Raw genomic sequence first — 27,583 nt, forward strand, 5'->3', positions numbered from 1 at the left:
TTTATATAATAATGTAATTAGCTCTGTGATTAACAGTTTGTTTCTCCGATTGATTTTGTGCTGTGATGGTTTTTAGATTATACAGAGTATCACAAAAGTGTACACCCCTCACATTTCTGCAAATATTTTATTATATCTTTTCATGGGACAACACTATATGTTACGTGGAGAAAGGAGGACTCAAATGCAGAATTCAAAATCAAAATGATATTTTATTTTTAATTAGAAATAAACAAAAACAGAGGAAAAATGAGAAACAAAAAACCCAATCGGAAAGTCCGATGGTGCCGCAGAACTGCTGGGAAAAGAAAAACCCAAAAAGGGAAAATAGCGACGTGGGACGCGAACCCCGGTCGTCTCGGTACGAGCCGGGTGCGTTGTCTCCGCGCTATTGTGGCGCGGGTAAATAAGAGACGGGGAGCGCTTTAGGCGCTACAGTGTCAAAACACGGGAGTAGATTACTCCCGGCAATCACTAGCCCCAGCACAGCGGAAGGCTAGGATAGAACGCGACCGGCTTCTGCTTTGCTGAGGTTCGCAGCTGAAGTACGCCGATCTAAAAAAGAGAAATAACAGAGTTAGATACACCAACTGCGAGTGCGGATTCGAACCGGTGAATGCTGCGCGAGAACCGAAAGCTTAGCGGTGTCGCCACCCAGCGGTTCAGGAATCCAATTTTCGGGTTGGATCTAAAAGGATGTGCGGTTGCTGTACCAAGCGGACACGCTTGATGTACAGCAGCACCGCTAATGCTAAACGCATAAACAAAAGCATCGCGAGGGCTGCACGGCGTCGCACCACGCTAATCCTAATAGGGACAATAACGAACGGTTACCTCGACCTTGCAGTCTACACACCCGAATGGCGCATGCCACCAGGGGATACCGTTTTACCTAGGAAAGGAGCGTGGACGAGCAGCCACATAAGATCAGGGAAACAAACAAAAGGTGCGACACCCGCCGCTGTGCAGAGCTGGCTTAAATAGCCAGCTTGACAGCTGCGGGTGATCAGCCCTAATTGGTCCTCCTGCCACTTAAGGCTTTTGTTTGTCTTGCTCTGTAAGACCTACTTCGCTGGGAACTCGGGGTGCATTCACCAGCTACCGTAGGTCTCCTAATAGAACCCCCTCCTCTAGGGACAGCTCCTGAGGTCCCAAGACCCGCAGCACGGTTCCGGCGGAACTCGCGGATCAGTTCAGGGTCCAGGATCTGCCGAGCCGGTACCCATGAACGTTCCTCAGGGCCGTAGCCCTCCCAATCCACCAAGTATTGGGTGCTACCCTGAACCTTCCTGCAATCCAGCAGGCGGCGGACAGTGAAGGCAGGGGCACCCTGGATGATACGAGGGGCGGGAGGCTGGGGAGGGGGTAAAACTCCCCCGCACATAAATGGTCGGAGTTGGGAGACGTGAAAGGTTGGATGCACTTTCATCCTGGGAGGAAGCTCCAACCTATAGGTCACCGGGTTGATCCGCCTGACCACCTTAAACGGGCCAATGTACCTGGGTGCCAGCTTGTGAGGGGCACCTTTGACGGGGAGATCCCTCGTCGACACAAGGACACGTTGGCCCGGCCGGAAGGTGAGAGCCGGCTGCCGCCTGCGGTCAGCAGTGCGCTTCATGGAGCGCTGATTGGCCACAAGTGCCTGCCTTGCTTTACGCCAGGCGGCGCGGCAGCGGCGGACATGAAGCTGTACAGACGGGACCGCTACTTGCTGCTCCTGCTCAGGAAAGAGCGGAGGAGGGTACCCGAACTGAGCTTCAAACGGTGACATTCCTATCGCCGAGTGATGCAGGGTATTGTGAGCAAATTCAGCCCACAATAATTTATCCGACCACGTGGCCGGATTCCCTGCCGTCAGGCACCTGAGCATCTTGCTCAGATCCTGGATGAGCCTTTCCGATTGCCCATTCGACTCGGGGTGATACCCCGAGGATAAGCTGGCCTTAGCACCAATGAGTTGGCAGAAGGCCCGCCAGCACTGGCTTACAAACTGCGGGCCCCGATCAGACACAATGTCTGATGGGACCCCATGCGCTCTCACCACATGTTGCAGGATGATCTGCGCAGTGCCCATGGCGGATGGTAGCTTGGGCAGAGGGACAAACAGGCAAGACTTGGTGAACCGGTCGACAATTACCAACACCGCTGTGAACCCTCTAGACTTTGGCAAGCCTGTCACAAAGTCTAGAGCAATATGGGACCACGGTCTTGAAGGTATCGGCAACGGATGGAGAAGGCCTCGTGGGCGCTCTCTGGGGCTCTTATTCAGAGCGCACACAGTACAGGCACGGACGAAGTCACGTACCTGATTCTCCATCCCCGGCCACCAAAATCTTCGGCGCAGCAAAACCAGGGACTTAGTCACGCCTGGGTGCGCCGCAAAAGGAGAGGCATGAGCCCACTCGAAAACCTGACGCCGTACAGTAGTAGGTACATACAGCCTGTCAGGAGGTCCCCTACCGGGGTCGGGTTCGGCCCTTTGGGCGTCCCGTATGACCTTTGAAATGCCCCAGGTGACTGGGGCAGCTATCTGGGTCGAGGGAATCACGGGATCAGGCTCGGTCTCCGGCCTGGTTGGTTCCCACTGTCTAGACAGGGCATCCGGTTTAGCATTCTTGGACCCCGGTCTATACGACAGCGTAAAATGGAACCTACCGAAAAATAAGGACCACCGTGCCTGACGCGAGTTCATCCTTTTGACTTGCTGGATGAATGACAAGTTCTTGTGATCAGTCCAGACAAGAAAAGGATGTTTGGCTCCCTCGAGCCAGTGTCGCCACTCATCTAAAGCCAACTTAATGGCTAGAAGTTCCCTGTCTCCGACCGGGTAATTCCGCTCAGCCGGAATCAGGCGGTGCGAAAAGAAGGCACACGGATGCAGCTTCTTTCCTGGCCCCACTCTCTGGGACAATACTGCCCCAACCCCAACCTCAGAGGCATCCACTTCGACCACGAATGGCTCCTCAGGGTCAGGCAACTGCAAAACAGGAGCAGTTGTCAAGAGAGCTTTCAGTCTATCAAAGGCTTGTTGGGCCTGCACTGACCATTTAAAGGGCCCCTTACCAGTAAGGGCTGTTAGTGGCGCGGCGATAGTGCTAAAGTTCTTGATAAATCGCCTAAAAAAGTTTGCAAAGCCCAAAAACCTTTGCATTTGGCGAACAGAACTTGGAGTTGGCCAGCTCTCCACAGCTTTAATTTTAGCCGAATCCATGCGAAGGGTGCCCTGTGACACTATGAACCCTAGGAACGAAACCGAAGGGGCGTGAAAGACGGACTTCTCCAGCTTGACGAAAAGATGGTGTTCGAGCAAGAGCTGGAGAACCCGTCGGACATGCCCTATATGTTCGTCGATGGATCGGCTAAAAATGAGAATATCGTCTAGATAAACGTAGACGAACTTATCAAGGGTCTCCCGTAGGACCTCATTGATGAATCTCTGGAAGACTGCGGGGGCATTCATTAACCCAAAGGGCATCACTAGATACTCATAGTGGCCAGTGGGCGTAATGAACGCAGTCTTCCACTCGTCCCCCTGCCTGATCCGGATCAGGTTGTACGCGCTGCGTAAGTCGAGCTTTGTAAAAATTGAGGCTCGCTGAAGGGCTTCAAAAGCCGTGGCCATCAGCGGCAGCGGGTACCGATCCTTGATCGTAATAGCATTTAGACCGCGATAATCGACACAGGGGCGCAATGTATCATCCTTCTTACCAACAAAAAAGAACCCCGCCCCGGCCGGGGAGGAAGAAGGACGAATGAACCCCTGTTTGAGCGCCTCGCGCACATACTCCTCCATGGCAACCTTCTCCGGACCGGAGAGTGAGAAAAGGCGCCCCCTAGGAGGGGTAGTGCCGGGCAACAAGTTTATGGCGCAGTCGAACGGTCTGTGGGGGGGCAAGTCCCGCGCCCTGGACTTGCTAAAAACCTCCTGAAGATCATGGTACACAGGAGGAACTGTGGCCAAATCCGGGGTCTCCATTTGTGGTACTGGCGGGTTGAGATTCGTGCCGGCCTGAACCAAGCACGAATCTCTACACCGTGTTCCCCAAATGAAGATTGACCCGGTGGCCCAGTCGATCTGGGGGTTGTGTCTTTGCAACCACGAAAATCCCAGGACCACCTGGAGGTGAGGAACGTGAGTCACTAAGAAGGTGATCCGTTCCTCGTGGTCCTTCAGACGCAACGTCAAGGGCTGCGTCCGATGGGTAATCGGGCTGCCCGCTACGGCTCGACCATCAACAGCATGGACCGAGACCGGCTTGGTTAGCGGCTGGACCTCTATCCCCAGCCTGCGTACCAGATCGATGTCAATGAAGCTCTCTACCGCTCCCGAATCGACACAAACCTTGAGGTTTGTATTTCCCGAGCCCCAAGACAATCGGGCCGATAAAAACAGGCCCTGACCAGGGATGCTAGTTTGGCCCTCTCTCGATTCCCTGGTTCGAGAGCGGCCTACTAGTTTAATGGTCGGCGGGGTCTGGAGTGGGAACCTGACGCCTGAGGGGCGTCAGGTCGTGTCGACCCCAATTGCATGGGTTCGGGATCGGGATTGTGCGGAGGGGAGCTAGGAGGGACCAACGAGCGAGCAAACGGAGGACAGGAACCCCGTTCCCGCGCTCGCTGGCGAAGCCGGGTGTCTATGGACGTGGCCAGTGTGTAAAAGGCCTTAAGGGTGGTAGGAGGATCTCTAGTGGCCAGCTCGTCCTTTACCTTACTGGAAAGGCCGCGATGGAAAATAGCGGTAAGGGCCCCTTCATCCCAACCACACTCTGCTGCTAGCGTTCGAAACTCAATCACGTAGTCTGCTACTGAGCGACCACCTTGGGTGAGTTCGAGAAGGCGTGGACCCACCTCTTGGCCCCCCGCAGGGTGAAAAAATGTCTCCTTAAGAGCCTCCTTAAAGGAGCTTTCAGACGAACATTCAGGAGCGTCTTGCTCCCAAACAGCGGTAGCCCATTCCAATGCCCTCCCAGTGAGAAGGGAAATGATATAGGCCACCTTAGAACGTTCTGTGGGGTAGCGAGACGGCTGTAGCTCAAACGCTAACGAGCATTGGAGGAGAAATCCGCGGCACTTCTTCGCTTCTCCCGAGTATCTCTCAGGAGGAGGAATGGGCGTGTCACGGATTACAGACTCCCTAGAGTGAGCAGCGGGACTAGGAGTGGGCCCCGAGATGGGCACTTGTTGGGCGAGCGCGGCTACGCGCTGCACCAACTCGGTGAGGGCTACCTCATGCCTGCCCAACGCCACCCCTTGGTGGCGTAACACGTCGGAAACGGTTGTGGGTTCTGCTGAGTCCATGAGTGGTCGCACCTTTCTGTTACGTGGAGAAAGGAGGACTCAAATGCAGAATTCAAAATCAAAATGATATTTTATTTTTAATTAGAAATAAACAAAAACAGAGGAAAAATGAGAAACAAAAAACCCAATCGGAAAGTCCGATGGTGCCGCAGAACTGCTGGGAAAAGAAAAACCCAAAAAGGGAAAATAGCGACGTGGGACGCGAACCCCGGTCGTCTCGGTACGAGCCGGGTGCGTTGTCTCCGCGCTATTGTGGCGCGGGTAAATAAGAGACGGGGAGCGCTTTAGGCGCTACAGTGTCAAAACACGGGAGTAGATTACTCCCGGCAATCACTAGCCCCAGCACAGCGGAAGGCTAGGATAGAACGCGACCGGCTTCTGCTTTGCTGAGGTTCGCAGCTGAAGTACGCCGATCTAAAAAAGAGAAATAACAGAGTTAGATACACCAACTGCGAGTGCGGATTCGAACCGGTGAATGCTGCGCGAGAACCGAAAGCTTAGCGGTGTCGCCACCCAGCGGTTCAGGAATCCAATTTTCGGGTTGGATCTAAAAGGATGTGCGGTTGCTGTACCAAGCGGACACGCTTGATGTACAGCAGCACCGCTAATGCTAAACGCATAAACAAAAGCAGCGCGAGGGCTGCACGGCGTCGCACCACGCTAATCCTAATAGGGACAATAACGAACGGTTACCTCGACCTTGCAGTCTACACACCCGAATGGCGCATGCCACCAGGGGATACCGTTTTACCTAGGAAAGGAGCGTGGACGAGCAGCCACATAAGATCAGGGAAACAAACAAAAGGTGCGACACCCGCCGCTGTGCAGAGCTGGCTTAAATAGCCAGCTTGACAGCTGCGGGTGATCAGCCCTAATTGGTCCTCCTGCCACTTAAGGCTTTTGTTTGTCTTGCTCTGTAAGACCTACTTCGCTGGGAACTCGGGGTGCATTCACCAGCTACCGTAGGTCTCCTAATACTATAGACATGAAACTTGGATATAACTTAGAGTAGTCAGTGTACAACTTGTATAGCAGTGTAGATTTACTGTCTTCTGAAAATAACTCAACACACAGCCATTAATGTCTAAATAGCTGCAACATAAGTGAGTACACCCCACAGTGAACATGTCCAAATTGTGCCCAAAGTGTCAATATTTTGTGTGACCACCATTATTATCCAGCACTGCCTTAACCCTCCTGGGCATGGAATTCACCAGAGCTGCACAGGTTGCTACTGGAATCCTCTTCCACTCCTCCATGATGACATCACGGAGCTGGTGGATGTTAGACACCTTGAACTCCTCCACCTTCCACTTGAGGATGCGCCACAGGTGCTCAATTGGGTTTAGTCCATCACCTTTACCTTCAGCTTCATCAGCAAGGCAGTTGTCATCTTGGAGGTTGTGTTTGGGGTCGTTATCCTGTTGGAAAACTGCCATGAGGCCCAGTTTTCGAAGGGAGGGGATCATGCTCTGTTTCAGAATGTCACAGTACATGTTGGAATTCATGTTTCCCTCAATGAACCGCAGCTCCCCAGTGCCAGCAACACTCATGCAACCCAAGACCATGATGCTACCACCACCATGCTTGACTGTAGGCAAGATACAGTTGTCTTGGTACTTCTCACCAGGGCGCCGCCACACATGCTGGACACCATCTGAGCCAAACAAGTTTATCTTGGTCTCGTCAGACCACAGGGCATTCCAGTAATTCATGTTCTTGGACTGCTTGTCTTCAGCAAACTGTTTGCGGGCTTTCTTGTGCGTCAGCTTCCTTCTGGGATGACGACCATGCAGACCGAGTTGATGCAGTGTGCGGCGTATGGTCTGAGCACTGACAGGCTGACCTCCCACGTCTTCAACCTCTGCAGCAATGCTGGCAGCACTCATGTGTCTATTTTTTAAAGCCAACCTCTGGATATGACGCCGAACACGTGGACTCAATTTCTTTGGTCGACCCTGGCGAAGCCTGTTCCGAGTGGAACCTGTCCTGGAAAACCGCTGTATGACCTTGGCCACCATGCTGTAGCTCAGTTTCAGGGTGTTAGCAATCTTCTTATAGCCCAGGCCATCTTTGTGGAGAGCAACAATTCTATTTCTCACATCCTCAGAGAGTTCTGTGCCATGAGGTGCCATGTTGAATATCCAGTGGCCAGTATGAGAGAATTGTACCCAAAACACCAAATTTAACAGCCCTGCTCCCCATTTACACCTGGGACTTTGACACATGACACCAGGGAGGGACAACGACACATTTGGGCACAATTTGGACATGTTCACTGTGGGGTGTACTCACTTATGTTGCAGCTATTTAGACATTAATGGCTGTGTGTTGAGTTATTTTCAGAAGACAGTAAATCTACACTGCTATACAAGTTGTACACTGACTACTCTAAGTTATATCCAAGTTTCATGTCTATAGTGTTGTCCCATGAAAAGATATAATGAAATATTTGCAGAAATGTGAGGGGTGTACTCACTTTTGTGATACACTGTATATCATTGGTACTGTACAGTATATATATATATATATAGTATCAATGTAGTTACAGTAGTTAATTTAACTATAAAACAGAGAATTTTCATCAGAATGTGAATCGTTTTATAAGATCGTTCCACTCATGTGAGCAATAAAAAAGCTTCAAGTAAATAACGTAATTGAAAAAACAGCTCTGAATAATAAACACGATTATAGTTTACATTATGGGAGCCTTAAACTCTGAATACAACTGATCTAGATTTAAAATGATTATTCTTTTTTATTTAAGACCTATTAGTTAAATAAACAAATAGGAATTAAGGAACATTCATAGTTCAATATGACACAAGTACTTTTAAGTCATTTATTATAATTTTAAAGGTTTTCCATTATTTATATAATACTTCTGGAATGTATGTCAAGGAGAAAAACACATAAAGCCCGTTTACTTGAGGCTCGTTTACTAAAAAGTCACCCAAGCAAGACTGCTGAGTCTGGTTCTTCTGAAGGTTCTTCCTTGTAATTTTAGGAGATTTCCCCTCCCACTGTTGCCCTCGGTTTGCTCAGCAGGGGGGTTTTGGTTCAGAATACTGTTAAAGATGCTTTGAAACAACGTCTATTGTAAAAAGTGACCTGACTGAAAGGTAAAAAGGGATGGAACCCCAAAATAACCTGGGCGAGAGTAATTTCATTTCACCCGATCAATCACAAAGGTAAGAAATGAATATTATATTGTTTCTTGGTATGAATTTTTTTTACTCCCTCTGTCTCTCTTTACAGTAAACAGAATAAAATCACACCGTTCACCCATAACCCTCACACATCAACACATCAGTTCACAGGCACAACTGGGTTCCTCACCATGAGCTCCCATCCAAACATACAGCCGCTGAGAAACCCAGTCAGAAGCCAACTGGACACTGTTCTATACTGGTGTGGTTTCACGAGGCTTTACAGTGTGGGTCCTCACAGTATGTTAAAATCCCCATAATTTAGTTCTGTCTATTATTTTTCTTAAATAAGCCAATTTAAAACATGAAATAATTAAAGAAAAGAAAGTTTTAACACACTTGGAAGGGACCGAGATTCTAATCTTCACAGCTCACTCGTATATGTTTGGGTGGTGCAGGAGTAAAGATCCAGGGTTCTATTCTCAATCTCTGCACGGACATGATTGGCTAATTTGCAATGGGGATGGTTGAAACAGCCTAGCTTTTGGGAGGCGCACCCATCAGTGCGCTCTCAGTGCCTGTCCCAAGCGTCAGGAAGGGGATCTGGAGTAAATTTCAACTCTTGAATACTGAATACTTGAACCTAGCTGTTCCCAGCCTTTTATGCACCACGGACCGGTTTCATATAAGATATAATTTCACGGACCGGCTGAGGCGGGGGGATTTAAAATAGAATAACTATAGAATGGAAAATCAGTGTGAATCCTGAGCTGAATGAGATGCTGCTCCCACCTAGTGGTAATAGGAGAGAATAACACCCAAAGAGTGCGCTCTCAGTGCAGGTCCCAAGCCCGTAAAAGAAGGAGGGCTGCGTCAGGAACGGATCCGGCATAAAAACGGTACCCAATTCTAGGTCCTCTGTGGCAACCCTTGAATACTGATCAGTGTGAATCCTGAGCTGAATGAGACGCTCCCACCTAGTGGTAATAGGAGACAATGACACCCAAAGAGTGTTGGAAATTGAATTGCTCCTGTAGCGATCTCTAATTATTTATTCTTTCTGTGTGGCCCGGTAATGAATAGCCCACGGACCGGCGGTTGGGGACCAATCAATGTTTCATTTCCAAATTTCACCAGATCACCCAACAGCTTAATCCAGCTTAATCCAAAACAAAAAATGCTTAATTTATACAAATATGATCCCACTGGGGTTTACGAGACGTAACGTTAAGCATCCACAATGGGGTGTCCGTGTGCAAGTTAAAATTTGTTTATTTAGTTGCTATTATTTTCCCTTGGGTGGGTTAAAAATGCCCTCAAACCACACAGTGTCCACTTGGCTTTAAATCAGATTCGTCTAAATTCATGATGCACCTCAATTGTAATCGTGACACCCACACTGTAGACGAACACAGACACAAACATGCACACACAGATCAGCCACAAGCCACACAACACACACGCTGCGTGGAAACACGCCCGTATAATCGATGTTGTGCTATCATGAACACACAGTCATGCACGCCGGGAACCCGTCTCTACCTGTCGATGTATCCTGTTCTCAGGGGGGACGGGGTCGGGAGGGAGGGGCTTGGTGGGCGCCGCGGGCCGCTGCCCTGACGTCTACGGTATTAGAGAGTAGATAAAGCTTAAGGTGTTAGCCAAATAAATTAAAATAAATCTTTACTCAAGTGTGGTGTTGAAATTCATACAACAATAAATAAAGTAATAAATTAATACGTATGTGAATTTTAAGCCACAGTCACACCAATACAGACGGGAAAGCTTGTATATACAGTTCAGTTTATATCGTTTATGAAGATTTGGTTAATTCAATCCTCGTGTGTTTTATTTTAAACCCTGCGTAATTGAAGTATAAAAAGAAATAAGAGAATTTTATAAGATCGTTCCACTACTGTGAGAGATAAAAAAAAGCTACGAGTAAAGAACGGAACCAAAAAACAGCTCTGAATAATAACACGCACCAAATATTCATTATAGTTTCCATAAAGGCTTTAGAATCATTATTATTACATATCCTTTTATTTTAAGACCTACGTATTAGTATTAATCAGATACAAAAAACAGTATAATTAACAAAAACTCTGACACAGCGTGTTCTGTCGGTCTCCGATTCCCTGTACAGCAGGGGACGGTTTACCTGGACAGGTGGTTTATAGACGGGGTCAGGCGGGAGAGGTTTAGTAGGAGGAGCAGGCCTGTCCTGAGCCTGACCACAAAGAAAAAATAGAAAGAAAGAAAACAGACAGACAGAGAGATGCAGAACGTTCATGCACACAGAAGATAGAAATGATAAAAGTAAGTTAGTTCAACACAACGTGCTTTATTTTTAGTTCAACCGAAGAAACAGAACAGTGTTTTTATTTAGTATTAGTGATGAGTTAGTGTTAAATACAGAACAGTGGAGTTCATCTGAGCTACAGCTGTCGGTGTGAGATTAGAAATATTCATAATTTCTATATAGCTTTTACCCTGAACGTAAACAAGATAAAAAATGTACATACATTAGGTATATACAGTATATGTAGTGTATGTATATGCAGTGTATGTATATATACTATAGCTATATGTAGTGTATGTACTGTATATGTACTATATGTACGTACATCTAGTGTATGTATATGTAATGTTATGTACTATATGTATATGTACTATAAATATATGTAGTATAAGCTATGTATGTGTAATGTATGTTATGTACTATACATATACTGTATATAGTGTATGTATATGTATGTATGTACAACCCCAATTCCAATGAAGTTGGGACGTTGTGTAAAACATAAATAAAAAGAGAATACGATGATTTGCAAATCCTTTTCAACCCATATTCAATTGAATACACTACAAAGACAAAATATTTAATGTTCAAACGGATAAACTTTATTGTTTTTTGCAAATATTCACTCATTTTGAATTTGATGCCTGCAACATGTTCCAAAGAAGTTGGGACAGGGGCATGTTTACCACTGTGTTACATCACCTTTCCTTTTAACAACACTCAATAAGCGTTTGGGAACTGAGGACACTAATTGTTGAAGCTTTGTAGGTGGAATTCTTTCCCATTCTTGCTTGATGTACAACTTCAGTTGTTCAACAGTCCGGGGTCTCCATTGTCGTATTTTGCGCTTCATAATGTGCCACACATTTTCAATGGGAGACAGGTCTGGACTGCAGGCAGGCCAGTCTAGTACCCGCACTCTTTTACTACGAAGCCACGCTGTAACACGTGCAGAAGGTGGCTTGGCATCGTCTTGCTGAAATAAGCAGGGACGTCCCTGAAAAAGACGTTGCTTGGATGGCAGCATATGTTGCTCCAAAACCTGTATGTACCTTTCAGCATTAATGGTGCCTTCACAGATGTGCAAGTTACCCATGCCATGGGCAATAACACACCCCCATACCATCAGAGATGCTGGTTTTTGAACTTTGCGCTGATAACAATCCGGACAGTCCTTTTCCTCTTTGGCCCGGAGGACACGACGTCCATGATTTCCAAAAATAATTTGAAATGTGGACTCGTCAGACCACAGGACACTTTTCCACTTTGCGTCGGTCCATCTCAGATGAGCTCGGGCCCAGAGAAGCCGGAGGCGTTTCTGGGTGTTGTTGATATATGGCTTTCGCTTTGCATGGTAGAGTTTTAACTTGCACTTGTAGATGGAGCGACGAACTGTGTTCACTGATGATGGTTTTCTGAAGTGTTCCTGAGCCCATGTGGTAATATCCATTACAGAATGATGTTGGTTTTCAATGCAGTGCGGCCTGAAGGTCACGGGCATTCAATGCTGGTTTTCGGCCTTGCCGCTTACTTGCACAGATTTCTCCAGATTCTCTGAATCTTTTGATGATATTATGGACTGTAGATGATGAAATCCCTAAATTCTTTGCAATTGCACGTTGAGAAATGTTCTTAAACTGTTGGACTATTTGCTCACGCAGTTGTTCACAAAGTGGTGAACCTTGCTTGTGGACGACTGAGCCTTTCGGGGACGCTCCCTTTATACCCAATCATGACATTTACCTATTTCCAATTAACCTGTTCACCTGTGGAATGTTCCAAACAGGTGTTTTTTGAGCATTCCTCAACTTTCCCAGTCTTTTGTTGCCCCTGTCCCAACTGCTTTGGAACGTGTTGCAGGCATCAAATTCAAAATGAGTGAATATTTGCAAAAAAACAATAAAGTTTATCCGTTTGAACATCTTGTCTTTGTAGTGTATTCAATTGAATATGGGTTGAAAAGGATTTGCAAATCATCGTATTCTGTTTTTATTTATGTTTTACACAACGTCCCAACTTCATTGGAATTGGGGTTGTATATCTAGTGTATGTATATACAGTGTATCACAAAAGTGAGTACACCCCTCACATTTCTGCAAATATTTCATTATATCTTTTCATGGGACAACACTATAGACATGAAACTTGGATATAACTTAGAGTAGTCAGTGTACATCTTGTATAGCAGTGTAGATTTACTGTCTTCTGAAAATAACTCAACACACAGCCATTAATGTCTAAATAGCTGCAACATAAGTGAGTACACCCCACAGTGAACATGTCCAAATTGTGCCCAAATGTGTCGTTGTTCCTCCCTGGTGTCATGTGTCAAGGTCCCAGGTGTAAATGGGGAGCAGGGCTGTTAAATTTGGTGTTTTGGGTACAATTCTCTCATACTGGCCACTGGATATTCAACATGGCACCTCATGGCAAAGAACTCTCTGAGGATGTGAGAAATAGAATTGTTGCTCTCCACAAAGATGGCCTGGGCTATAAGAAGATTGCTAACACCCTGAAACTGAGCTACAGCATGGTGGCCAAGGTCATACAGCGGTTTTCCAGGACAGGTTCCACTCGGAACAGGCTTCGCCAGGGTCGACCAAAGAAGTTGAGTCCACGTGTTCGGCGTCATATCCAGAGGTTGGCTTTAAAAAATAGACACATGAGTGCTGCCAGCATTGCTGCAGAGGTTGAAGACGTGGGAGGTCAGCCTGTCAGTGCTCAGACCATACGCCGCACACTGCATCAACTCGGTCTGCATGGTCGTCATCCCAGAAGGAAGCTGACGCACAAGAAAGCCCGCAAACAGTTTGCTGAAGACAAGCAGTCCAAGAACATGGATTACTGGAATGCCCTGTGGTCTGACGAGACCAAGATAAACTTGTTTGGCTCAGATGGTGTCCAGCATGTGTGGCGGCGCCCTGGTGAGAAGTACCAAGACAACTGTATCTTGCCTACAGTCAAGCATGGTGGTGGTAGCATCATTTAAACGTGCACCTCGACTCTCCTGTTTCCACCAGAACTGTCCGTCGGGAGCTCCACAGGGTCAATATACACGGCCGGGCTGCTATAGCCAAACCTTTGGTCACTCGTGCCAATGCCAAATGTCGGTTTCAATGGTGCAAGGAGCGCAAATCTTGGGCTGTGGACAATGTGAAACATGTATTGTTCTCTGATGAGTCCACCTTTACTGTTTTCCCCACATCCGGGAGAGTTACGGTGTGGAGAAGCCCCAAAGAAGCGTACCTTCCTGCCACTATCCTGCAAGAAGAATGGCTTAAAATCCCTCTGACCACTGTGCAGGACTTGTATATGTCATTTCCAAGACGAATTGACGCTGTATTGGCCGCAAAAGGAGGCCCTACACCATACTAATAAATTATTGTGGTCTAAAACCAGGTGTTTCAGTTATTTTGTCCAACCCCTGTATATGTACTAGAAGTATATGTAGTGTATGTATATGTAGTGTATGTATGTTATGCACAATACGTATATGTAGTGTGTGTATATATATATGTGTATGTAGTGTATGTATGTTATGTACTATATGTATATGTTATATGTATATGTAGTATATGTATATGTACTATATGTATATGTACTATATGTATGTTATGTACTATATGTATATGTATTATATGTATATGTAGTGTATGTATGTTGTGTACAATATGAATATGTACTATATGTATATGTACTATATGTATATGTACTATATGTATATGTAGTGTATGTATGTTGTGTACAATATGAATATGTACTATATGTATATGTACTATATGTATATGTAGTGTATGTATGTTATGTACCATATATATACAGTATGTACTATATGTATATGTGTTATATGTATATGTACTATATGTATATGTGTTATATGTATATGTACTATATGTATATGTGTTATATGTATATGTACTATATGTATATGTGTTATATGTATATGTACTATATGTACAGTATATGTGTTATATGTATATGTAGTGTATGTATGTTGTGTACAATATGAATATGTACTATATGTATATGTACTATATGTATATGTACTATATGTATATGTAGTGTATGTATGTTATGTACAATATGAATATGTACTATATGTATATGTATTATATGTATATGTACTATATGTATATGTAGTGTATGTATGTTGTGTACAATATGAATATGTACTATATGTATATGTACTATATGTATATGTAGTGTATGTATGTTATGTACCATATATATACAGTATGTACTATATGTATATGTGTTATATGTATATGTACTATATGTATATGTGTTATATGTATATGTACTGCATGTATGTTGTGTACAATATGAATATGTACTATATGTATATGTAGTGTATGTATATATATATATGTGTATGTATGTGTATGTACATGTATGTGTATGTAGTGTATGTACTATATGTAGTATATTTAGAATATGTAGTTTAAGCCTCCAACACACCAGCAGCAAACATCACATTTTAATGACAGCCAAGAATCTTTACATCTGCAGCCTAATAAATACAATCAGAATTAAGGCCATGCTTATTTACTGTACTATCACTGTATACGATAATCCAACATATATGGATGCGTAGCTCAAAGAAATATAGAATATTATGTTAGTACAGCACATGGTTCTGGGTTAGAAAGAACACACCATCGTGGCAGGGTGCCCGTCCAAAAACAATCCACTGTTATCAATTAATATAAACCAGCATAGCAAAATAAGACACCAGTTAGTCATGTGACCGTGTGTTCTGTGAGCAGAATCGCATCACATGCAAAGAAATAAAATAAAAAGGTTTTTTTTATATTTTATTTCTGCATTTTCTCCCAATTTAGTCGTAGCCAATTGGTCTTCCTCTGCTGGCATGTGCGTAGTTGCCAACCGCTTCTTTTCACCTGTGGGAGGCAGGGTCACACAGAGACGCAGAGTCACGCACTGATCGGTGCGTGACTCTCCATGCGAGATACGGTTCTCCATATGAACCCGTCTAGTGTAGGTGAAAAGAAGCGGTTGGTACCGCACATTAGCCAGTGTAGAGGTAGTGTAATGTAATTTGTGACTCGCAATCGATGTTCCAGTTCTTCCCAACGGTGATGGGACGTGTTGAGGTCAGGGATCTACGTCAGCTAAACTTGTCAAACCACGTGTTTATGGACTTTGCTTTGTGCGCAAGGGCAGAATCATGCTAGAACGTCCTTAAATTAATACAATACTATATTTATTATGCTATATAATTGATTTTACACACCTGGTAGCAATCTTGATGATTTAAAGGGCTGCAACATACTTTTGCCCATACACTATTTGCTCCAAGAACCTCAACGTCTGAATAACTTAACACAAGACCATAAAACAGAACACCTACAGACCTCTTAAGGGTTGTTGTATCCCGGGGTCATACCTGGTCTCAGGATGTTTGTATTTATTTCTAATGTACTGATTATTCTAACCAATCAGAGTGAGGTGAGAACGGACTGTACCTTACTGATGGCCCGTGTGAGTGGAATGTCATTCTGGGGCGTCCACTGGTACCTCAGCGGCAGGATCTGCTCTCCGTTGTTAGCGTTCACTCTCTCGGTGGGAGGAGTTCTGTAAACAACACACGGTCAGAACACCTGAACTCCTCACCTGTACTTACCGGACTCTTACAGGGACTAGCAGCAACAACGAACAACGAACAAGTTGACTCCGACCGTCTCTCTCTCTCGCTAAATATATAAACAGTGAGCGAGCATTCGGACAGCGGACGGTGTTTTCTTTATATTTTGTAAAATTCAATATGAAAATAGCCTCAAAGCTTAGTGTTGAGAAAATGAAAAAATCCAAGTTGTATAATTACTCCTGCCAGTAGGTGTCACTGTGTATCAGACAGAGGAGACAGTGAGTGAGAGAGAAGAAGGAATTCTCTGAGTAAAGTATTCTTTCTTTTGTGAAATTACACCTATAAAAATACAACACTACTGAAATAAAGAAGGAAATAATAGAGAAATATGAGAGTTATTGTTTCTGGTAGATACATTTTATATAAAAAGAAGGAAATGTATTATGGTGTATGGTGCAGCACACGTACTGTACTGAAATGTGATGTGTGTTTATGTACAGTACAGTACTACTGTGTACTGTTGTTTATTAATAATATTATTAAGATTTAAGGGAAATATACGTGTATTTATAACAAAAGAGCATTTAAGACATCAGAGAGGTTAGGTAGGGGGGGGGTTTGGGAGGTCTGGCACGGATTAATTCTGTTTACATTATTTCTTATGGGAAAAATTGGTTCAATTAACGAACATTCTGACTTAAGAACAGCCCTTCAGAAGCAATTACATTCGTAAGTCAGGGGGCGACTGTATTACACAACTGACAACAACAAAAATACACGCCTGCCATGACAATCTGTGGCTAACTACCCTAGATTCACAAGACAGAGCTAACAGTACTGCACACACTCCTACAATCACAAATACCTCAGATCTTCCCGTGATGGTTTCTCACAACATTCAACATGAGCCACCGAGACAACACTGTGTTTGGGTCCAACGCAGAAAAGATCACATCAAATCAACTTTCTTTAAGGTTAATTAACACACAGTTATACAATTACTAGGTTATGGATCTCGCTATGGATCTCAGAATTAAGGCGCCTCAGTAGGAGCATTTTAAGGAATCTAAGAATTTAGACTCGCCCTCTCCTCAGAATAAACAATGATTATGATAAAGCTTCTTCTCTGTATTATTATTATTATTATTATTATTATTATTATCATTATTATTATTATTATAATGAAGACTGTCTCACCGGCTGGACTGCCTGGTCTTGCTGAATGGCGTGCTGTAAAGACGTAAGAGGCTCCGGCGGCAGCGAGGGAAGCGGAACACCAGGAACAGCAGCGTGACCGGCAGCACGAACAGGAAGATCACCAGCAGAGCCACACGCATGGGATTGAAACCTAATTACCCATAAACGCACACTTTCATATACGAAGATGCACAAGCACACGGCTTCATTTATGTGTAAGAGTGTAAGTGGTAAACGTCGGTACCTCTGGGCTGGCGTGCAGGACCGCTGTCCACGCTTCCTCCTGTACCTGAGTATTTACAGTCCGGAGGAGCCCAGCCGTCATCACAGTGGCAGTTCTGATTACTGTTGCACACCTACACAGGTGGAGGCGGAAGGGAAGACGATAAATCAACAGTACTGACACTGTCTGTGGATGCTGTAGCTTTAGAAAGCCATACAGACAGGTGATCAATTATACATAATTTTCCTACTAATTTAGTCATATCCAATGACCCGATTTGCTGCTGACCTCTAACACATTGTAACTAACACACACACCCTCAAATACATGTGCATTAGTCAACCACTTATTTTCACCTGCAACTCTACACATGAACGACTCTGTTCAAACGAATTACTCTTTGACATGAATGACAGTTTTAATGAATCATTCTCAACATGAACGACTCTGTCTAAATGACAAACAAATCATTCTAAACATGAATTAATCTGTTCAAACGAATCATTCTCAACATGAATTAATCTGTTCAAACGAATCACTCAACATGAATTAATCTGTTCAAACAAATCATTCTCAACATTAATTAATCTGTTCAAATGGATCATTCTAAACATAAATGAATCGTTCAAACAAATCATTCTCGACATAAATAACTCTGTTTAAATGAATCATTCTCAACATGAATTACTCTTTTCGAACGAATCATTCTCAACATGAATGACTGTTCAAATGAATCATTCTCGAGATGAATGACTCTTTTCGAACGAATCATTCTCAACATGAATGACTGTTCAAATGAATCATTCTCGGCATAAATAACTGTTCAAATGAATCATTCTCAGCATAAACTACTGTTCAAACGAATCACTCGACATTAATGACTCTGATCAAACGAATCATTTTCTGCATAAATGACTTCAAACAAATCATTCTCAATATTAACTAATCTGTTCAAACTAATCACTCAACATGAATGACTCGGTTCAAACGAATTACTCAACATGAATGACTCAGTTCAAACGAATCATTTTCAACATGTATGACTTTTCAAATCAATCATTCTCGACATGAATGACTCTGTTCGAACGAATCATTCTCGACATGAATGACTCTGTTCAAATGAATCGTTCTTGACACAAATGACTCAACATGAACTACTCTGCTCAAACAAATCCTTCTTGGCATAAATGACTCTGTTCCAACGAATCATTTTCAAGATAAATGACTCTGTTCAAACAAATCATTCTCGGCATAAATGACTGTTCAAACAAATCACCCTACATTCCTACATTAATGATTTAAAAATGCTCACCCCGTGGCCGCTGCACTTGCCCCGACACTGCTCAACCCCGAGCACAGACACCTCCCGACAGCGCTGGTCTAAACACACCTAAAAGTAAACAATGACGGACAGTAAGAATTATGCACACACACAATGCACAACAAAATATTCAATACATTATTAATGTTCATACAAATAGAGGATACTTTAGTTAACATTAGCTAACAATAACTAATCACGCTTACTTCAGCGCCTGTTCTTCAAAACAACCCAAATCAAAACCCCTCACCTTGCCTGGACCACACGTCGTTCCCTGGGCCACCATGGCTGGATCAGAAACGTCATCACCCAGGTGGAAATGCGTCCCTCGACAGGTGAAGTTGATCACCTTGGTGGTCAGAACTTCTGCGTTTAATTCTAGGCGGGGTCGATCGTTGCCACCCTGACACTGGATTCTTCCGCACTGCACATCGCTAATATGAACCAAACACACGAATAAACGGCATATTCCAATCGACGGATCTAGACCAGCATGTGTAGCTTGTACTGGACTGGTTTTACAGAATGGATTATATAAGGATCAATTCATTTATATGTGAAAAGCAGACAGGCTTCTAAATTTGATTTTGTGTCAGCTGACCAAGCGTCTACACAGGATTAGTACCCTGTCCAGGGTGTTCCTGGTTTGCGCCCAGTGTTGAACCTGACCAGGATAAAGTGGTAGATGAAAATGATGTGGAAATAAAACTTGCACATCAGACGTACGTGTTGGAGCAGGGTATGAAGGTGCCGTTGGGCATCTGGCCACAGTTGCCGTACTTGTTGCCCTGTTTGTTGACAGAGGAGAAGCAGACTGGAGGAGCCCGGGTGGAGTCTAAGAGAACAACAAGAACTGGGATTATTATTTTGGCTCTACTGTGGTCTTTGTTAATAAAAAGGGAAATACAAAATAAATAAATGTTTCAATATATAAATAACGTCATGTATGAAATTATTTACAAGCTTAAGAACATTGGTACTTCGGCGTTCCGCCTCTTGGTGGCGCTGGTTCAAAGCAGTTTATTCAAACTCGCGTTTGAGCTGGTGTTATTTGCAGTGTCTTATTTGCTTTACGTTTGTGGCGTTAGTTTTTGTCGACGTCACCCATCAGGTGCAAGTACTCACTCGCAGGGGGGGCTGGAGCCTATCTCAGCTTTTCAATGGGCGCAAGGCACACAGTAACACCCTGGACATGCAGGCCAGACACACATACACACTCACACACACATTCACCTATAGGGCAATTCAGTGTCTCCAGTTAACCTGACTGCATGTTTTTGGACTGTGGGAGGAAACCGGAGCTCCCGGTGAAAAACCCACACAGACAGTTGGGTCCTTGAGCGAGGCCCTTAACCCTCAGTTGCTCAGACTCTATACTGTAACTGTAATGTAAGTCGCTTTGGATAAAGGCGCCTGCTAAATGCCGAAAATGTAAATGTATAGAAGTGGAGATCAGAGCGTGACTCTCCATGCACGAGACCCGACCTCACGTGCCGATCCACCGAAGTACGGGCGACCAAGAATGGGTCAGTGGAGCGCCCACACAGACACGAGGAGAACATGCAAACTCCACACAGAAAGAACCCAGACTGCCCCGCCTTCTTGCTGTGAGGTAGGTCCAAGTAAACTGCACTGTGATAGACTGGTGACCTTCGCCCAGTGAATCAGACCGAACGCAACCCTAAGTTATGGGGTTGTGTTTAGGAGTTTGTTATCAGGGCCACACCCTATAACCAATGACCATTCATCGGACTCTATACGCTCAATAACAGTTTCTATTCCATTACCTTCCACCTGTATATAAGTGCAATATAAAGGCTTAATAACATATTTGTATTACAGTATGTAATATATTACTCATATTATTCATGTATAAGTTATATTCATTATAATTTATAACACACAAAGTACATTTCTTGTAGGGACAGTGGTAGCCTAGTGGGTAGAGCTTTGGGCTATCGACCGGAAGATTGGCGGTTCAAATCCAGGCTCTGCTATGCAGCCACTGTTGGGTCCTTGAGCGAGGCCCTTAACCCTGTCTGCTCCAGGGGCGCCGTAAGGTGGCTGACCCTGCACTCTGACCCCAGCTTCCAAACAAGCTGGGATATGCGAAGAAAGAATTTCATTGTACTGTACACCTGTATATGTATATATGACAAATAAAGTATATCTTATTCTTGTTTCAAAAGGGTGTTAATAACTAACACTACGTGTCTTTCCTATCTGGTCTTTACCAACCGTCTGTTGTACTGCTGCAACAAGTTTTATCGGGCATCTAGGTAGGTTTTTAAAGGATTTTTTCATGAGTCTTGAAAGGAATTAATGACCTGATGGCGAGATTTAACTGTACTGTGATGATTTACTGAAAAACACCTCATAAATCTTTGATTTGATATTTGATATGTATGAGTACATATTACACACAGTGTTACACATCTGGTTTAAAACGTTAAAGCACGTTAAACATTAAACCAGGTTTTACTCACTGGGTCCCCACAGGAGCTGGCACTGGTCATCCATGTTGGTACACACCCCACTGTAACAGTAGGAGTCGCCGTCCTGGCACGTCTCGCCGTTCTGATGGAACACGTTGGCTGGGCAGTGAGGGGAGGAGCCGGTGCAGTACTCGGGCAGATCACACTCACCCAGAGGCTCCCGGCACAGAGAACCAGGGGCACGGAGCTGTAACCAGAGCAGGAAACATACAATAAAGAGAGAGCGAGGAAGATGGAGGGCACCACTCGGCTAGACAATCGGCAGTGCAGTCATTGCAGCAGACAAAACTGGCCACTAGTCTGCTGGGTGGGAAAAGACGGGACAAAAAAGTTGGCAGGGTCTTTGATACTGTCTAAGGACCCTGGTTAGTAGCCCGAGGTGCCTGTATACGGCTTGGAGGGCAAGCCGTAGCCTAGTGGTTAAGGTACAGGACTAGTAATCAGACGATTGTTGGTTCAAGCCCCACCACTGCCAGGTTGCCTTGAGCAGACTGTATACTGTAACTGTAATGTAAGTTGCTTTGGATAAAGGCGTCTGCCGAACATGTAAATGTATAGAAGTGGAGATCAGAGCGTGACTCTCCATGCGCAAGACCGACCTCACGCGCCGATCCACGTATCCACGAGTATGGGCGACCAAGAAGAGGTCGGTGGCACGCCCACACATCTAAAGGAGCGTGTCAGGACGAGATCAGGGTTCCCAGCAGCGGAACAATAATTGGCTAAATATGGGGCATAGAAACTAGGGAGATGAACACTGAAACCTTCCTCTAGGGGGCGCTACTGCTAAAGTGATAATCTGCAAAATAATAAACGGTACGTACTTTACAGTTCTCGCAGCAAATGCCATCAGAGGAACACTGGGCACCCGGGACCAGCTTACAAGTGCTGGCGTTACAGCACGGGTCACTGCATTCCTGCACACACACACACACACACACACACACACACACACACAAGACTGTTAGAGACAATTCATATTAGCATACGTACAATACTATACAGGTGTGGTCAACATTATAGACACCCTTGATTGTTTGGTACTAAAAAAGCCAATATCTTCAGAAATAAGTGGACGTGTTCCAATTATAATGTACATTATGATATTTTAATTCCACAAAAATGACCTGTACATGTGGTCATTTCAAGAAGAAGACCTTCCTTAATACCTGGCTGCACATCCTTCCAAATGCTCTTCAAATGCTTCCTGGACCAACAGCAGATTTCAGCTCTACAACAACTTTCAATTGATGATTTGTTTTTTTAAACTGTCGGTTTTTATGTGCTTTGGGTCGTTATCCTGCTGTGGGACCCTTTATGTTTGAGTCAAATGTAGTTTTCTTACACTTGGGAGCACATTTGGTTCCTAAATGCTCTGATAATCCTGTGATTTTATTGTTATTGTAACACAAGTTATAGTTACAGTTACAGAGGCAGCAAAGCAGCCCCACAACATTATGGATCCTCCACCTTGTTTTAATGTAGGCAGGGAAATACAAACGATTACATGAAATGTTTACTGTGACGTTTAAACTCGTTCTGTGGACTATTTTACATGCTGTATCATTAGCATTAATATTCAGGGGTGCCGATAATGTGGACCAGGACCGGATGCGCCGGCGGATTCACTGGTGCTCCGTACGTCGAGTAGGCCGCAGTCACACTCCTCTCCCTTCTCCACGTACAGGTTTCCACAGCGGGGGCCTCCCAGCATCCTCTCCGGCTGGGGAACGTTGAAGAGGCACATCCCTCCGCCGTGCATCAGGCTCAGAGACAGATCGTGCTTACTGCAGCTGCTGAACAGCTGGCCGGGCATGAACCTGTGTGATAAAAAAAAAACACAACTGATAACGTTCCCCTGATCTAGTCATATCCCGTTCCCAGATCGAGTTTCACCTCTACTGCTGCAGACCTCCACTCCTGACTAACACACGCCCCCCCCCCGACACGTGTCCGGTTCATATGGAGATCCGAATCACGCACTGATCTCCATTATCCCCCGTCTCACCATGTGCAGCACCATCGATCAGCCAGCAGAGGTCGTAATTGCAGCAGTTCTGAGGAATCCCTGCAGCCCGTCCTCCTTCAGACGAGCTAATTATGTCTGTGTAGATGCCCTGCTGGTCATTAGCAGAGCTGAGATTCGAACTCGCAAGCTTGAGATGTCAGCACTGGTGGGATAGTGAGTTTTAGAGCTCTTGTACTGGCCAAAAGTGTTTGGACACTTGACCCTGAGCTCGTTGGACGTCCCAATTTAAAACAGAGAGTCTAATCTGTGTGAATCTCTTCTGAGAAGGCTTCTCGTAAGGAATTGAAGTGTGTCTGTGGGAATTTGTGCCCATTTTGTATGAATGGGCATTGATTTTGGTCCAAAAAGCCACAGCTGATGTTCCAGTTCATTCCAGAGCTGTTGAGTGGGGCTGAAGGCAGGGCTCTGTGCAGGACACTGGAAGGGGCCCTTCCCTAAACTGTTGCTGCATTAGTTGGGAGCTACTCACCCCGTGGACGGCTCCATGATGCACCCGCCGAGACGCGGTTCATTCCGGCACTGGCAGCTGCGCTCAGCCGTGTCGTGGTTCATACCCAGGTTATGCCCGAGCTCGTGGGCCACCGTGGACGCCACACCCAGCACGCTCACCAGGTGATCCTACAGCACCGATCAACAACAACACATCCTGCTGAGCGGCGTACAGACGTCTGGCGAACACTGATGTGAACAGAAATAAGTATTTATTATATTTATATGAGACGTCTTACCACATTAACTCCTCCAGATCGGTCCTTGGAGCACATGGAGGACTGAGAGGCCATGCCCACCGTCGTCCCGTCGAAAGACCCTCCCCTAATCGAGAAATACAAATTAACCACTAAACACCTTCCTCTCTAAATCCTTCCTTTTATTGTGTAAAGCAGCAGTGTTCATGCCACCGAGACTTACATGATGAGCTGCGCGTTGTCGTGACGTAGGCGTGGCAGCAGCTCTCTGGTCCTCCAGTCCAGGAATCGGTTCAGCGTATCGGTGGGATTTTTATCGATCAGGATCTTGTCTTGATCGTTCCAGATCTCTAAACCCACCAGAGCAACCCGGACGTTCAGCGCCCGATAGAACTGAGGAGACGTACAAGAGACAAAAAAAGTCTTTATCTGTACTATACAGAGCACGTACAACTATACGTATACTGTTCACACTCTGTATATGCACCTTTTTAATGCATATTTCCCCAAAAACAAGGAAAGTATGAACACAAAGTCTCTAATCAAACTCACCCAGTCAACCTGGTTGGCCACATCCAGCATGCGGTATATGATGGTCTTGTTGTTCTTCTTGTAACTGAGGTACTGGAACAAAAATGTGCGCAAGAAAACTAAACCGTCTGTCATTTTCTGTCATATTCTAACAAAAGTTTAGTTAATAATACTGTAGTCAGCAAAAAATATTAAAATAAAATAAATAAATAAATCACTGCAAAATCACATATAAATAAATGTGCCGAATATCTAAAACATTAAGTAATGTCATGTTTTAAATCCATTTAAAGCATTATTTTTTGTAATTATTGCCTTATTAAGTAGACATAGGTGTGACTTACGTTATGGGGTTGATTATTGGGGTTTATAGGGTGTTTAAGTCGTTTTTTAAAGGGTTTATTAAACCCTTAAGGTTGAGTCTCAGATCGAATAATGACATAAAACGAGGTGTTGAGAGCACAATGACCACTGGATGGTGCTGGTGCAACTACTGAAAGTTCTTCTGTGTGACTCCACAGTTTGTAATAAAGTGTACAAGAATGTCTAGTCCAGGGGGGTCCAAACTGCGTCCCGTTACCATTTTTGAAACGGCCCATGAGATATTTTAGAAATTAAATGAAAGTTGGCCCGCTATTAAGAAGGTTAAAAAAAGAAATTCCTAGCTTGAATACTGGGTATCGCTATAAACCAGTATAAAACGCTCCCCATTTTATTTCCTAATAATAATAATAATAATAATAATACAAAGAATGTCTTTATTTGTCATATATACGTACACCGATCAGGCATAACATTAAAACCACCTCCTTGTTTCTACACTTACTGTCTTTTTTTAACAGCTCCACTTACTATATAGAAGCACTTTGTAGTTGTACAATTACTGACTGTAGTCCATCTGTTTCTCTACATGCTTTGTTACCCCCTTTCATGCTGTTCTTCAATGGTGTTAGTGTGTGTTGTGCTGGTATGAGTGAATCAGACACAGCAGCGCTGCTGGAGATTTTAAACACCTCACGGTCACTGTTGGACTGAGAATCGTCCACCAACCAAATATATCCAGCCAACAGCGCCCCGTGGGCAGCGTCCTGTGACCACTGATGAAGGTCTAGAAGATGAGCGACTCAAACAGCAGCAATAGATGAGCGATCGTCTCTGACTTTACATCTGCAAGATGGACCGACTAGGTAGCAGTGTCTAATAGAGTGGACAGTGAGTGGACACGATATTTAAAAACTCCAGCAGCGCTGCTGTGTCTGATCCACTCATACCAGCACTACACACAATAACACACCACCACCATGTCAGTGTCACTGCAGTGCTGAGAATCATCCACCACCTAAATAATACCTGCTCTGTGGGGGTCCTGACCATTGAAGAACAGCATGAAAGGGGGGTAACAAAGCATGTAGAGAAACAGATGGACTACAGTCAGTAATTGTAGAACTACAAAGTGCTTCTATATGGTAAGTGGAGCTGATAAAATGGACAGCGAGTGTAGAAACAAGAAGGTGGTTTTAATGTTATGGCTGATCGGTGTATACACGTGTACAGTACAATAAAATGTTTATCCACACACCCCAGCTTGACTCACCTCTTTGTGATCGGCCACCAGCACCAGCTCGATATATTTGGTCTCTGTGAGAATGTCTCGTTTAGCCTATAAAACAGAATTAAATCAGATTTAAACGAGTGCGGGAGTCTGTACCCTCTGTATCAGGATTACAGACGGTCATGGGAACTGATGCTCACCCTGTGAATTTGAGGAGCAACTTGAATGGGCGGTACAGGGGTGTGAGAAACGCCACATCCTCCAGACTCGGAGCTCAGATGGTGTGTCGGGTAGAACTTGTGCATCCCCTGCTCTCCTGAACCTCCGTTTTTCTCTGGACCTTCATCCTCTTCATCAGGCTGCAGCTCAAAACTTAAACTGCTGTTAAGAACGATCACCCCCCTGCAGAGAGAGGTTAGTGATAAAGATTTTTCATCTCACACCGGACCCGTCATGTGCCTTTTAAATAAAACGCTTTGTGCTGCTTTGCACATGGACGCCACAATAAATGAGACAGAATTCAACCCCTGCCGTCCAAGACCAGCTAAACTCTTTGAAAGTCGGACAGTAGGAGAAGAATGTCTAGTCCAGGTGTGTCCAAACTGCAGCCCGGGAGGTATTTTAAATATTAAATAAAGTTGACCCACTATTAAGCAGGTTTAAGAAAACAAATCCCCAGTTTGAATACTGGGTGTCGCTATAAAGCAGTCTAATACGCTCCCCATCTTCTTTCCCAGTAACACCAAACATTAAGGACGTTATACTGTATTTACATTTATGTTCCTGAACTTCTGGATAGACGTGACAGCTTTTAAGTTGAGAAAAGGAATATTTTGTCTACTGATTTCAGAGGGAAGTGGGTATGTCTAATTTGCTAGGAAACAGTTGCTGTAATGACAGAGTGTAATAATGTTCCATTAGGATTATTCACTGCTCAGCAAAATCTTAGTTTCCACCAATATGGTGGATTTACTGCATGTCTCACTTCAGGAAAAGCAACATCACGCCCTTACAAGGGCATTCCGCTCTCCCAGGATGTGCAACGCGCGAGATCCAAACCTATCAACAACCGGGGCGAGTTCCCACAAAGAACAAAACCAGGAAGACCAGAGCGGACAGAGTGCTCCGGCATCACGACTTCAAGAGAAAATAGGTGTGCCAGCTAACATGCCGACAAAGAGGACAGAGAAAA

At 44.7% G+C, this 27,583-nt stretch overlaps 1 protein-coding gene across 3 annotated transcripts in view; it reads right to left on the minus strand.

Annotated features, from left to right (window-relative positions):
• The window catches only part of adam15 (ADAM metallopeptidase domain 15), a 47,779-nt gene that overhangs the window by 5,435 nt on the left and 14,761 nt on the right, over positions 1–27,583 (minus strand). Inside the window, exons 6-22 of one of the 3 annotated variants that reach the window (XM_062992416.1) lie at positions 26,592–26,793; positions 26,434–26,499; positions 24,861–24,932; positions 24,532–24,701; positions 24,351–24,435; positions 24,092–24,240; positions 23,236–23,413; positions 22,418–22,510; positions 21,585–21,780; positions 19,825–19,933; positions 19,349–19,532; positions 19,090–19,167; positions 17,799–17,910; positions 17,555–17,705; positions 16,236–16,344; positions 10,609–10,677; positions 9,990–10,070 (exon numbers count right to left, since the gene is read on the minus strand). In XM_062992416.1, the coding sequence (XP_062848486.1) occupies positions 9,990–10,070; positions 10,609–10,677; positions 16,236–16,344; positions 17,555–17,705; positions 17,799–17,910; positions 19,090–19,167; positions 19,349–19,532; positions 19,825–19,933; positions 21,585–21,780; positions 22,418–22,510; positions 23,236–23,413; positions 24,092–24,240; positions 24,351–24,435; positions 24,532–24,701; positions 24,861–24,932; positions 26,434–26,499; positions 26,592–26,793 (2,104 nt within the window). The remainder of the gene's footprint in view (positions 1–9,989; positions 10,071–10,608; positions 10,678–16,235; positions 16,345–17,554; positions 17,706–17,798; positions 17,911–19,089; positions 19,168–19,348; positions 19,533–19,824; positions 19,934–21,584; positions 21,781–22,417; positions 22,511–23,235; positions 23,414–24,091; positions 24,241–24,350; positions 24,436–24,531; positions 24,702–24,860; positions 24,933–26,433; positions 26,500–26,591; positions 26,794–27,583) is intronic. The other 2 variants (XM_062992417.1, XM_062992418.1) reach the window with 2 other exon arrangements.

The sequence above is a fragment of the Trichomycterus rosablanca genome, chromosome 3 (genome assembly GCF_030014385.1).
Source record: "Trichomycterus rosablanca isolate fTriRos1 chromosome 3, fTriRos1.hap1, whole genome shotgun sequence".
Lineage (NCBI taxonomy): Eukaryota > Metazoa > Chordata > Actinopteri > Siluriformes > Trichomycteridae > Trichomycterus > Trichomycterus rosablanca.